General features: G+C 47.3%; 1 protein-coding gene across 1 annotated transcript in view; it reads right to left on the minus strand.

Annotated features, from left to right (window-relative positions):
- Positions 1-6,279: 6,279 nt before the first annotated feature.
- The window catches only part of hacd2 (3-hydroxyacyl-CoA dehydratase 2), a 28,463-nt gene continuing 23,555 nt past the window's right edge, over positions 6,280-11,187 (minus strand). Inside the window, exons 5-6 of the mRNA XM_038790308.1 lie at positions 9,666-9,929; positions 6,280-8,511 (exon numbers count right to left, since the gene is read on the minus strand). Coding sequence (XP_038646236.1) covers positions 8,429-8,511; positions 9,666-9,929 — 347 coding nt within the window. The 3' untranslated portion in view covers positions 6,280-8,428. The remainder of the gene's footprint in view (positions 8,512-9,665; positions 9,930-11,187) is intronic.

Consider the following 11,187-nt stretch of genomic DNA (forward strand, 5'->3'; position numbering starts at 1 on the left):
CCAGCCCACTCCCACGAACAAACAAAGGTTTTTCCGCTATATCGCGGTTCTTCTTTGCAAAAGACCAATCAGGAACGTCCAGGGACATAGCGCAGGCCGCGTACCCCAAGAGAAAACAAATACGAAATGCGCACCAGGACAAAATAAAGGATTAAAAGATGAGCAAGAGCTCCAGCTCACAAAAAACACAATCGCTCCCGTGCTCGCATCACGTGTCCGCCCCCCCGCGACTGTAAAGGCCTTTGGAAATTACGAGATAACCGCAAGATTTTCTTTGATTCAGGTGAGGAAGTCAATTAATGCTAAAGAGGCTTTGAACAGAGTCCTTAATTCAGAAGTGTTGAGTCTGAGTTGAATTGCCCGAACTGCAGAGGATGTAAATCAACATTCTCAACAACTTCATGCTGAATAAGCTGTAAGCAGCGCTGGTTTTCATCTACACGCAGGATTCCAAAGGAAACTGCCCGGTCTTCAAAGGAGTGATTAGCAAGATACTCGAACACACTCTTGTTTGGCACTTCAGTTATGCTGTTGTTGTGTATGGGGTTGCCCTTGTGCTTATGTGGATCTCGCAATGACTGTGAACTGGGCTCTCTAGAGTCATTGCTTATTTCGAGGAGGCAGGTTCCCCTCAATACCTGTAAGAAGAATTGCAAAGGAGTTTGTTTGACTGGGTAGAATGGTTAACCCCTTGCGAACAAGGTCTGGAGGCTTTCTCCAGAGTTGACTGACTGGCACATGGGGTTACCAACCCTCCAGGACTGGCCGACTAATGGCTGAAGCGTGGGAGCAGCTCATGCGCTGAACCTCCAGGAAAACATTTAATCACAGTTGGCAACTCGGCTGGCATGTCCAAAGAAAGGCTGCAGATCGCCTGTCCAACGTGTTTTTTAAAATTTAGAGTCCCCAATTATTTTAAGAGTCAATTTAACGTGGCCAATCCACCAACCCTGCACATCTTTTTGGGTTGTGGGGGGGGGGTGAAACCCACGCAGACACGGGGAGAACGGGCGAACTCCACACACAAACAGTGATCCGGGGCCAGGTTCGAACCTGGGTGTTCAGCGCCATTGGCGGCAGTGCTGACCACTGCGTCACCGTGCCGCCCTGCCTGTCTGATGTTAACAAGGCTCGTGTTAGAACATAGAACAGTACAGCACAGAACAGGCCCTTCGGCCCTCGATGTTGTGCCGAGCCATGATCACCCTACTCAAACCCACGTATCCACCCTATACCCGTAACCCAACAACCCCCCCTTAACCTTACTTTTTAATGACACTACGGGCAATTTAGCATGGCCAATCCACCTAACCCGCACATCTTTGGACTGTGGGAGGAAACCGGAGCACCCGGAGGAAACCCACGCACACACGGGGAGGACGTGCAGACTCCGCACAAACAGTGACCCAGCCGGGAATCGAACCTGGGACCCTGGAGCTGTGAAGCATTTATGCTAACCACCATGCTACCGTGCTGCCCCCCATGCTACCGTTAGCTAGGCGCCAGCCGTGGCTCAGTAGGGAAGCACTCCTGCCTCGGGGTTAGAGGTTTTGGGGGGGGGGGGGGGGGTCCAGATCCACTCGTGACTTGAACACAGGATGATGACTGGAAGGATCAAGCCCCCACCACTCTCCCAAACCGATATGCTGCTCCCCTGAGATAGCATCCAAAGACAGTTAGTTTGCGCTGACTACACCCAGCTCAACCACCTCCCTGGTGGATTCCTCCACTGTAACCAGATTATGAGCAGAAATTTCCTGCAACACCGAAAGACTTGAAGACATTGTTTTTCTGTCCCCGCTCCAAACTCTAGCGACAGACTTCACCCTTTTCCCTGGCAACAATCTGAGATCCAGCCTGTCTGTACACAACCTCGGCGTTGTGTTTGCTACAGAGATGAGCTTCCCACTTTCATTTGTGAGACAGACTATTTCCACCTTTGTGACATCGGACTCACTTTCCTCCTGTCTCAACTCATCTTCTGCTGAAACCCTCAACCGGGCCTTTGCTGCCTCCAGGCCAGACTATTCCAATGACTCCGTTAACTTGAGGCCATCCGAAATCTGCTGCATGTTTAACTTGCACCAATACCTGTTCACCCAACACCCCTCTGCCTGCTGACCGATATTGGCTCCCGGTTAAGCAACTTCTGGATTTCTAAATTCCCTTCCTCATTTTCCAATCCTCCCCCGTGGCTTCACCCCTGCCTATCTCTCCACTCCATCGCCACACGCCTCAGATTCCTCAAATCCCACCCTTGCTGAATCCCCAATTTTAATAACTCCCAACATTGGCAGCTGTGCCTTTTGCAGTATCGGGGCCCAAACTCTGGAATCCCCTCCCTACATCTCTCTGCTGCCAGTCACTTTGCTCCTTTCAGACGCTAACATCCAGCTGTCTGACCAAGCTTTTGGTCATCTGACCCAACATCTCCTGATATGACTCGGTGGCGTATTTAATTTTCGAATGCTTTTGTGAAGCACCTTGGGATGTTTCATTACATTGAAGCTGTTGTTTAAGTACAAGTTGTTGTTGACGACACGGCAAGTGCAGTAGTGAGGGAGTGCTGCATTGTCAGAGACGATGACAATCATCTGACAGTCAGCTAAACCGAGACCAAGCATGCCTTCTCGGGTGGACACAAAAACCTGCAAAAGCAGAGTCCCAACCAACACTCAGCCAACGGATTACCTGCTCATTATTTAATTTGCCATTTGTGAAAATATTGTTGGTTACACATTGGGTGCAACAGTGACAAGACATCAAAGAGTACTTTAGTTGCATTTGGGATGTTGTGAAAGGCGATATAGAAATAGAAATCGTTCTTTTACACAACCTCATCAAACACTCCCAGGACAGGTACAGTACGGGGTTAGATACAGAGTAAAGCTCCCTCTACACTGTCCCCATCAAACACTCCCAGGACAGGTACAGCACGGGGTTAGATACAGAGTAAAGCTGCCTCTACACTGTCCCCATCAAACACTCCCAGGACAGGTACAGCACGGGGTTAGATACAAAGTAAAGCTCCCTCTACACTGTCCCCATCAAACACTCCCAGGACAGGTACAGCACGGGGTTAGATACAGAGTAAAGCTCCCTCTACACCATCCCCATCAAACACTCCCAGGACAGGTACAGCACATGTTAGATACAGACCAAAGCTCCCTCTACGCTGTCCCCATCAAACACTCCCAGGACAGGTACAGCACGGGGTTAGATACTGAGTAAAGCTCCCTCTACACCAGTGGAGGAGAACCTGGGGCCCACATGCAGCCTATCCTGTTTCTGAGTGCGGCCCACAGGAGTTTGTTCACTGTTGCCTATGCACAGCGTTGCCACAATCCACTGGTTTCCATCCACGTAGCTTTTTCTCTACCTATTTGACTGAAGGGATACTCATGTAAAGCAAGGGCAAGTGAAGTGAGGTGTGTGCTGATTGTTCACAACATTGACTGTGTGATCCGTGTGCTCCGTGTCCAGTCAAGTGTAAATGTTTATTTTGTTTTTACCATTTGAAGCTGATGACAGTCTATTAATCTTTGAATGATGAACCATTTTCTATAACTTGTGAAACATTCAGCATGTATTAAATGTATTTAATCTTAATCATGGGGGGTCACGGTTAGTGAACAAGCCCGATTCCAATCTTGCGGCCCACTTAGATGAAGGAATCACTAGCCTCGGTTGCGCATCACTGCTCTACACTGTCCCCATCAAACACTCCCAGGACACCTAGAGCGTGGGGTTAGGTAAAGAGAAAAGCTCTGTACACTGTTCCCATCAAATACACCAAGGTCAGATACAGCACAGGGTTAGGTACAGAATAAAGCTCCTTCCAGACTGCCTCAACAGGGGCTTGTTTAGCACAGGGCTAAATAGCTGGCTTTTAAAGCAAACCAAGGCAGGTCAGCAGCACGGGTTCAATTCCCGTACCAGCCTTCCCAAGCAGGCGCCGGAATGTGGCGACTAGGGGCTTTTCAGAGTAACTTCATTTGAAGCCTACTTGTGACAATAAGCGATTTTCATTTCATTTCATTCCAGTGTGTCTTGGCATGAGTTGCCCAGTCTCCAGAATTGCCTAGATTTGCTATAAATTCAAGAATAATCTGCATTTGAGTAAAATCATCTCTGGGTCATTAAAAAAAAACGTGCCCATCGTTGGATGCTGCTGTTTATTAACTATAAAGATATTATAGAGTGGGAAAGAAAATGTTATTTGACCTAATGACACAGCTGTGTGTGTGTGTGTGTGTGTATGGGGGGGGGGGGGGGGGGGGAGGGGAAGAGAGAGAGAGAAGAGAGAGGGTAGTCCAGGACATCAAGAGAGTTGTTAACCTTCTCCTTAATCCGCTACCTCAAGAGCCTCCCCTATTCAGAGTGCCATATTTCCCTATTATCTACTCCAGCCAGTCTGAGAGTTGAAGGAGCTTGTCTGACTCAGTATCACTCCATCACAGCCCTTTCAATGGTGTCTCCAGTTTAATTCTGAACCACTATCCAAGTTTCAAGTGCATTGCTTCTTAACCTTGACTAATTTCGCATGAATGTGTCAATTTTTGTATCCTGGTTGTAAATTTGAAATAGTGAGATGGCTGCAGCTCTTGTTTAGCCAGCTGCATGTCTGACACCATGGAAACCTAACCATGCTCAAGGCTACAGACTGAGCCGCCAAGAGACTCTGCAGTGGTAGAGTTTTTATTTGGCCAGCTTGGGAGTGTTACGCTCTCCCAGGAAGAGCTCACCCCCACCTGCCTATCCGCAGAGGGTGTGGGTGCAGGTCGGCCGCTGAAGCAGGGCAAGGGATACCACTGGGGTTTAAAAAGCAGCTGAACCTGTGGAGTTAACCCGTTTTCCAACACTAATGAATTGGATAAGGAATTCAGGAGCTGTTTCTTTAACAGTAAAAACGTGGGACGCACTACCATAAGCAATAGTTGGCGAACAGCAAGAGGCGCATTTAAGAGGCAGCTAAACACAAGAGGGAGAAAGGAATTTAAAGTTCATGAGTGGAAACTGGTGTGGAGCAAAAGCACCACCCACCAGGGAGGCAGTGGCGTAGGGGGATTCTCTGGGAATCCAGAGACCCAAGCGAATGCTCTGGGGACCTGGGTTCAAATCCGACCACGGCAGCTGGATTTGAATTCATAAAGATCTGGATCTCCAACGTGGTTGAAATGATCTAACAAATTGTTTTTTAAAACATGAGACATGGGCTTGATGTAAATCGATATGTCCAATTACTGCCATTCTGGGACTTGTATCCAAATGGGACGTATATAATAATAATAATCTTTATTGTCACAAGTTGGCTTACATTAACTCTGCAATGAAGTTACTGTGAAAAGCCCCTAGTTGCCACACTCCAGCGCCTGTTCGGGTACATGGAGGGAGAATTCAGAATGTCCAATTCACCTAACAGCACGTCTTTCTGGACCTGTGGGAGGAAACTGGAGCACCCGGAGAAAACCCATGCAGGCACGGGGAGAACATGCAGATTCCGCACGGTTACCCAAGCCGGGAATCGAACCTGGGACCCTGGAGCTGTGAAGCAACAGTGCTACCCACTGTGCTACCATGCTGCCCTCAAGGGTTACTCGAGTTGGAAAGATTACGGATGGATAGGTACCCTTTCATTTGTTACCCAACACTGGTTTAGCGCCTGGTGAAAAGGATCAATTTGGTTCTCAGCTGTTGTATCCCAGAGGTCGCTTTGAGTGGCTCGGAGCATCATCACAGCCCTACGGACCCTGGTACAGATACATACACTCCTGCCATTGACTGCCTGCTGAGAGACCCAGCCTGACAACCCAGCATCTTCCCCGGGCAAAGCAAACCTATTCTTCATTACCTCATTGACCGATACTCGAGAATCATCTGATTCTCTGTCTGTCTAACCCCCCCCACCACCCCGCCAATAGTTTTACGATCCTCAACAGGGAATTGTTCAAAGTAAATGAAATGAAAAACAACATTTTTGATGGATTTTCTCCTGGTTTTTACCCCAGCGTCCTGGTAAATTAATCTCCCAGAGAGAGAGAGAGAGAGAAAGACTGGCAAAGTTTGAGCCACGTTCACTGTTAGAAATGAGTAGAAGCATCGTGACTGTGCAGTGGTTCATTTTTTGTTCTGTAGCACCGTTCAGTGGCATCTTTGCTATACTGCAGCTGGTCATCAATTCTCCAGGCACACTTCACATCTCTAGGGAGAAGATCTGTCTTTCTCCAACCACCACCAACATCACCCCACCCCACCCCAAATAACGGTCCGTAACATTGCTCCTGATTCACTAGAGTTTATTAACATGGGCAGAAACATGTTTGAGGTTGACCTGTGCAAGGACGACCGTGCAATCCTAAAATCTCCAAATCCAAGGTTAACACTACCACCACCAAAGCAATTTAAACAGGTTAAAGTAAAAAAAAAACCTTCTCGGCCCAGGGAGACCTGCATCGACAGAGCATGGCACCTTTCCTACATAAATTCTAACGATCGATAGGAACCACACAGCTTGAGACAAAACGTAGGTTTAGTAGAAACCATGCTCGCTTCCTCGAGACTGACAAATTCGCAAACAAAACAAGCAATAGTGTCACAGTAATCTGTTACTTTCTCCACCTACTTACACATAGACCAAGAGACATTTAGGAAAGTTTTGTTACAAATGCTCTCATGCATAAAAGTGCAAACTTGAGAACGCCAAATCTCTAAATCCATAATTACAAAGAGCAATCCCAAATATACAAAATAACATATTAAGAACGGTTGATGCGTGACATGGTCCAGACATGCTCTCAAATCTGCCGTTAAAAAAAGAATTGTTTTAACATTTCATGATCCAGTTAGAGGCACACAGCCCAGTTTAAAAAAAGGAGGGGGGGGGGGGGGGGAATTATCAATTTGTCCAGTTTTATTACAAACTGACCGTGAGAGTTTGGAATGACTAACGTTGCTGGAAAGCTGGGAAAGTTTTATCACAAACTGATTGTGAGAGTTTGGAATGACTAACGTTGCTGGAAAGCTGCAATCAACATTTCAATGGAGTTCTGCAAAAGAAGCAGAACTGTTCACATTGAGGGGTAACCTTCGCTGTTAAACGTCAGAACCAAAAATGGGAAAACAGGAGTGTCTTATTTTCAACATATGGTTGTTCGATGGGGGACAGGCGGAGGGGAAAGACAAAACGGGTTAGACGGTATAGGTCTAAACTGTGGTTCCCATGAAGGTTCGTCAATGAGTAACATGGCCAGTAATACCAGCCACTTTGCCAGGCTAGAGTTGCCACCCCTCTAGGATTTCCCTGGAATCTCCAGGAATGAAAGATCATATTCCAGGACAGCGGCGAGCGAAGAACCGAAGAGCAAAAGCGTAATGAGCAAAAATTGTTTGTTTTTTTAAAAAAACACTTTCTTTAAAGATTTTGGTTATTAGTTACAAAGATATCCAACATTATGTGGCAAAAAGGCCAATTTTGATTAACAGTCAAGAATCATCCAATCAGGGAATCAAGGGTCTATTTGCTTTCTGATTGGTGCAGGAAGAGCGTAAGCGCATCGGGCAACCACTTTTTTTGGGGTGGGTGGGTGGGGTGTGCGTGTGTGGGGGGGGGGGGAAGGCAGTTGGCAACAAGCCTGTGCGGCAACTCCTCCAGGAATGCATCCACCAGAACTGTTAACCCTCCACCAGCCTCAAACCAAGGACCAGCCTCGACAGTGCAGAGTCTTGGCTACTCAACCAAGTGAAGCCACTACTTGTCAAAGGAACCTTGATTTTGCATGGCGGCTGTAATCCGCTTCATCTCAACATCTTTTCAAGGATGTCCACTTCCCTTTCTGGGTTCCAACCTCCCAGTGGGTGGCCCGTCCAGCTAGGATTCCCACAGCGGGCCGTGACACACTGAAGAGTGTGCCACTGAAGGAAGATGAATGACCATCGGTCAACCACAATGGCAATCTTCAACATAAAGGATCGAGCCTCTTGAACATGCAAGCGATTGGGTCTCACGAGCTGCTAGCTCTCCTCTTATGGTGAAACAAATAGAGGTAGACTCCCTGCTATCTCCGCCTCTGGGGATTAAGGGATTTTTGACATTCAGTGGAGCACAAATCGGGAAGTAACGCCCCTCGGAACCATTTACAACAATGACTATAGGAAGTTAGAAGCTTCTCCTTTATGTCACCCCTCTCCGAACACACCAAGAATTCCACCTAAATTCAGGTTTTGGAGGGTCCGCTTTCAGTTGATCAACATCCTCTCGACCTTTTGAGAGTCAAACACTCGGTCGCAAAACTGTCCAATCAAAAACATGCCAATTGCACTGAGTTAATCGGAAGGTAACATTATAATCCAGCAGAAAGGGGGACATAGTCTCTAGTCGAGGCAAGGTGCTGATCCCCAAACCACCCCCCCACCCCATACAATGTTGCGGCTACTCGATCTTTTTGCTTTCTTCTGTGGTGGTCAGGACCTTCCTCCTCTGACGAAGCATGTGGAAATAGAGCTGTGGAAAAACTGATCCAGAAAGACAGAGTTAGGAACTTAGGAGCAGTAGGCCCTTTACCCTCTGGAGGTCATTCCCGACCTGTGACCCAACTCCCCACCTTTGCCCCAAACTCCATAACATATTCTGGTTCACAAAAAAATCTATCAATCTCAAATTTAAAATCAATAATTGATTCATCTTCAATTTCTACTTGGGGGGGGGGGGGGGGGAAGAGCTCCAAACATCCACCAATCTTTGTGTGGAAAATTATTTTCTAGTTTCACTCCTGAAAAATCGGACTTCAATTTACGGACTATGCCCAGTCCTCTTGTTCTGCCTGGTGGTCACCTATTCCCTTCCTGCCTGTGGAGTCCAAGCCTACAGTGTGACGACCTCCCTACACACCTAACCAGGGATACATTTCACTCAGGCTTGTGGATTCATCCATTTTCAAAGGTGTTAAACCCCTTAATGCTTCCTCTCTTACCACGTCAAGTGCATCTAATATTTCACACTCCTCTACCCTGATTGCAATATCCAGATCATCCAGCTTTTTTTGTTAACGCAGTTGCAAAGTATCAAGAAGCACTGTCGTGTCCTCTGCCTCCACACACAGGTGTGGAGATGCCGGCGTTGGACTGGGGTGAGCACGTTAAGAAGTCTTACAACGCCAGGTTGAAGTCCAACAGGTTTGTTTCGAATCACTAGCTTTCGGAGCACTGCTCCTTCCTCAGGTGAATGAAGAGGTGGGTTCCACACACAGGTTACGCTAATAGTTCCTAAAAAGGGCCCTACAGTATTGGTTGTCCTTGTGCTCTTAAATGTCCTTTTTTGTTTAAATCTTTGCGTTTTTCTTGATTTTACTTGCTAATCTTATTTCATGTCCTTTCTTTGCTTTTAAAATTTCCTTTTTAATTTCACCTCAAAACTTGATTCTACTCCAGGTCTTCTGCAGTACTGAGCCTCTGGTATCTGCCATTAGCTTCCCATGATTTCTTTATCCTCTCCTTTAAGTCACCTGACATCCAGAGAGCGCACGACTCGTTTAGGAAATGTACTCTCCGAATTGCCACAAACCGCTTCTTCGACTCATTCTGTCTGTCTGCGTTCTTTCATTCTTTGAAACCAATTTACAATTGGTACTATATCCAGTCTAAGGGGTGCTCGACTACCGTGTACTTACGTGGAATGTAGGAAATCATGACCAGGATCAGGACCGTGTAATAGTCAAAGGAGATGTTGTACTTGTTTGGCAGGGTCACAGAATACAAGCCAGTCCTACGAACGTGAGGCAGAGCTGCATATATTGTCAGCAGTTCGCCAGTGACTCCCATTGGATACAGAACGATGAACAGAGTGTATCTGGATGGGATAGAAAGCAGAATATTGGAACTAAACCTTGTATTCCGCTTTCCTTTCACAATTTCAGGGTTAGGGTGTACACACACTTACCAACACACTGCACCCATTCCCAGCGTTAGGGTGTGTACGTACACATACGCACACACATATTGCATCCCATTCCCATGTTAGGGTGTGTATGCACGCATACCTGTGCACACAACACACACATTGCATCCCATTCCCTGCGTTAAAGGTATACACACACACACACTTATGCATCAGTTGAGAGAACGGTTATACAAATGTTCCTTTTTTCCTATATCGCTGCTGGGTTTGAGGACTGGTGGTCAGTGACAGCCTGCAAGCGGACACCTTACAAGGTGTTGCCAAGAATTTACACCAAAGACAAACCATTTAGCCAAATAGATTTATGCGTCACATGAGCCTCCTACAACCCCCTTCTAACATAGCCCCCTCGCCCCATCGATATATCCTTCTTAAAATTATTTCACAGGATGTGGGCTTTGCTGGCTAGGCCAGCATTGATTCCCCATCCGTAACTGTCCTAGAGGAGGTGAGGAGCTAATTTCTTGAAACGCTGCAGCCCACGTCATGTGGGAACAGAGAGTTCTGGTAGGAATGGAATTCCAGAATTCTGACCCAGCCACAGTGATATAGCTCCAAGTCGGAGTGGTATTTGGAATCACAGAATCTACAGTGCAGAAGGAGGCCATTCGGCCCCATCGAGTCTGCACCAGCCCTTGGAAACAGTACCCTACCGAAGCCCACACCTCCACCCTATCCCGGTAACCCCACCGTACCTTTTTTGGACACTAAGGGCAATTTAGCATAGCCAATCCACCTAACATGCACATCTTTGGACTATGGGAGGAAGTCGGAGCACCCGGAGGAAACCCACGCAGACACGGGAAGAACGTGCAGACTCCGCACAGACAGTGACCCAAGCTGGGAATCGAACCTGGGACCCTGCCGCTGTGAAGCCATTGTGCTAACCACTATGCTACCGTGCTGCCTTGTCTTGAAGGGGAATTGAAAGGGAACTTGCAGGTGGTTGTGTTACCAAGGAGCTGGAGTTCCTGTAGTGCATCTTGTAGATGGCAGACGCTGCTTCCACTGTGCGTCGGTGGTGGAGGGAATAGATGGTTATGGTGTGAGTGGGGTGCCAATCAAGCGGGCTGCTTTGTGCTGGATGATGTCAAGCTGGAGTGCTGTTGGAGTCCTATATTCCAGCACACTCCTGACTTGTGCCTTGTAGCTGGTGGACAGGCGTTGGGAAGTCAGGAGGTAAATTCTATATGCCACTCAGTCATAGCTCCATTTAAAACATCTTGAGAAGACTG

This window comes from Scyliorhinus canicula, chromosome 2, assembly GCF_902713615.1.
Source record: "Scyliorhinus canicula chromosome 2, sScyCan1.1, whole genome shotgun sequence".
NCBI lineage: Eukaryota > Metazoa > Chordata > Chondrichthyes > Carcharhiniformes > Scyliorhinidae > Scyliorhinus > Scyliorhinus canicula.